Below are 2,700 nucleotides of genomic sequence, written 5' to 3'. Positions count from 1 at the left end.
ACGGTAGGTTCTGCAGAAATCGACAACCTACGATTGACCACAACAACCGCATGTTATATCATTATAATATCCTGATTGTACCGATATTATTTGAAATGCACAGTATACTGCACAAACAACTGGCTATGACCAATAATTTCCATCTCATCACAGTCACGTGTACTTTTACCGACTAATTGAATCATTTGATTTTCTTTATAAACTACTTCAATTCAAGAACCGACTATAATCGAATGTTAGAATTTCAAAGTGTGACTTCAAAATGTTTACCATTCTTGTATGGACTCTGCTACTCAGCTGCATCCTTGTCGATTGTTCATCAAATTTGGATTCTGTCGAACTGCTCAGCAGTTTCATTTCATTTATGAATGTTCCATTAAAGCTGGCCGTTTTTGTGTGTTGGAACGAAGGTTATTAAGTTTCTACTGCTGTAAAACGAATTATTTTTAGGTATTTTTCAATTTCAGATAAATCCTTTAGATTCCTACGAAAAATGCTTGAGGCACCAAAGGTTCATTTCATCCAGCTGAAGAGTGTCTCAGTGGAAAATATCGGCATTTTGGACACCCTGGAACCACATCAGCAGCTGGCCATAGTGGATGCAGGTTGCACGGGAAGTGACAAGCTTCTGGCCGAGGCACGTTACCGGATCTACGACAAAATCCGGTGGATTGTTTTAAGTGATGAAAACACTAGAACGGCAGATGACCAGGAAAATGCAGTTTTTCGATTGACATCAGGACTACCGATTACGGGAAGCAGTGAAATTTACTATTTCGTTAAAGCAAAAAGTGATGAAACACTCATTAAAGATGGTAGTGAAAAAATAGTAATTACACTTTTTTTCAAGTAATTGTCGTGTATAGTTTATAGGCGATCCATGATGACGGAACTGCAAAGTAGTATGGTTGGAATTTGGCGAAACGGAACAATCGAAGACAAACGTTCTGCACCGTCAGTTGTAAGTCGAAGACGCAACTTGCAAAACTTACCTATTAAAACAACTCTCGTCTACACAAACAACTACACGTTGAGCCATTTCGATGATCTTGAGTAAATCAAATAATCGAAAACATTTTTGAGTAATAAATCATTAAAATCATATTCCAGAACCACCGAGATCGACACATTGCCTCGAGTTTCGTATCATATACTGCAAACCTTGTTCGGGTACTATCTAAATGCAACACTAGAAAAACGTTATGCCTCCAGTTGGGGCTACCCAAATGGTAGTACCGGTATATGGAGCGGAATGTGCGGCGATCTGATTTATCGTCGCTCCGAGGTTGCAGGATCGTGTATGCTTATTACCCAGAGTCGCCTGTTTTTGGTGGACTATCTTAAGATGCCAATTCCTATGAAAGTACAATTCATCTTCAAGGCACCTAACCTGTCGACAACGAGAAACATCTTTCGAATGCCATTCGATTTCGGAGTTTGGATATGTTTGCTGGGCTTAATCGTTATTACAGGGACGATTTTCGCTGTGGTTCGAGGAGTACTAATATTTAACAAAAAATCGATCAAAAGTAAACACATGGAACTGTTGGATGCTGCTTTCGACATACTGGCAATAACAGCCCAACAGGGTTCACTGATTGAGGCTAAATCTTCTGCTCAAAGGATACTGATTTTTGTCAGTTTGGCTGGACTGATGTTCTTTGAAGTTAGTTTTTCTGCCAAAATCATTTCGTTAATTCAAGCACCCTCTGAAAGAATTAATTCCATACCGAGACTCTTGGAGTCATCTCTCGAACTTGGAGCAGATGGACAGCCTTACAACCAGTTTTACTTTTCAGTTCGTTACTTAAAGAGTTACATTTATGAGCTCGCCATCTATACGGCTTGATTTTATATTTTAGGCATCCACTCACCCCTTCGCAAAAGACGTATACAAACGAGTTACAAATCGGAGTGACGGCAGTCTGACTGCGTACAGCTTAGAACAAGGCGTTCGGAAACTACAAACAGTTATTGTTATCTAGAAAAAGAATATTAAAGTTACTTCGCTTAAACGTTCACTTATCCTTTCGTTCACAGGAATTGTTCGCGTACCAGGGTTTCACCTCGCAAATATATCGCCGGATTAGCAATACATTCAATGACGTGGAAAAGTGCTACCTGCGAGAGCTGCAGTTCATCCACAGTGACATCGGCTATCTGTCCGTACAGCGGAACTTTACACTGCGTGAACATTTCAACGTTGGACTGATGAGGATGCTGGAGGTGGGTGTTTACGCTAAACAGTACCGAATGATGGTAACCGAAAAACCGACCTGCACCAAGGGAATAATGTTTCGGCCGCTCGATTTGGTTGACACCAAATTTGCGATGAAAATTGCTGCCTGCGGAGTTGCGGTGGCCACTTGCGTACTGCTTGTGGAAATTGCGGTGGGCAAATATACGCTTTGGAAAACACCGCTGCTGGTCTACACGGAATAGATAATTATTCTCTTTATGTAGGCAAAATAGTTTCGATAGAAAAGGATTTATCAATTGATTTGATTCAACTAATTTTACGTGTTGTCAAATATGAGCGAATAAACTTTCAATTTAGAAACAGATTTTTGACATCTATAATATAATCAACCATTAACAAGAGATTTATAATTATCAATCCATCGGTATCCTTGCACTGTGTAGTAGAGCAATAACGAAAATTAATTATTATTCATCGACCATGATGTAGCGATCTATTGA

At 39.6% G+C, this 2,700-nt stretch overlaps 1 protein-coding gene across 1 annotated transcript; it reads left to right on the top strand.

Moving 5' to 3' along the window:
- Positions 1 to 493: 493 nt before the first annotated feature.
- Positions 494 to 2,442, top strand: LOC128740617 (glutamate receptor ionotropic, delta-2-like). The gene is made up of 4 exons (XM_053836178.1): positions 494 to 815; positions 867 to 1,053; positions 1,111 to 1,798; positions 2,041 to 2,442. The coding sequence occupies exons 1-4, from the start codon at positions 494 to 496 to the stop codon at positions 2,440 to 2,442; spliced, it is 1,599 nt and encodes a 532-aa protein (XP_053692153.1).
- Positions 2,443 to 2,700: the final 258 nt, after the last annotated feature.

The sequence above is a fragment of the Sabethes cyaneus genome, chromosome 3, assembly GCF_943734655.1.
Source record: "Sabethes cyaneus chromosome 3, idSabCyanKW18_F2, whole genome shotgun sequence".
Taxonomy (NCBI): domain Eukaryota; kingdom Metazoa; phylum Arthropoda; class Insecta; order Diptera; family Culicidae; genus Sabethes; species Sabethes cyaneus.
Note: the sequence above shows the minus strand (reverse complement) of the source record. Positions and strands in the feature narration are given on the sequence as shown.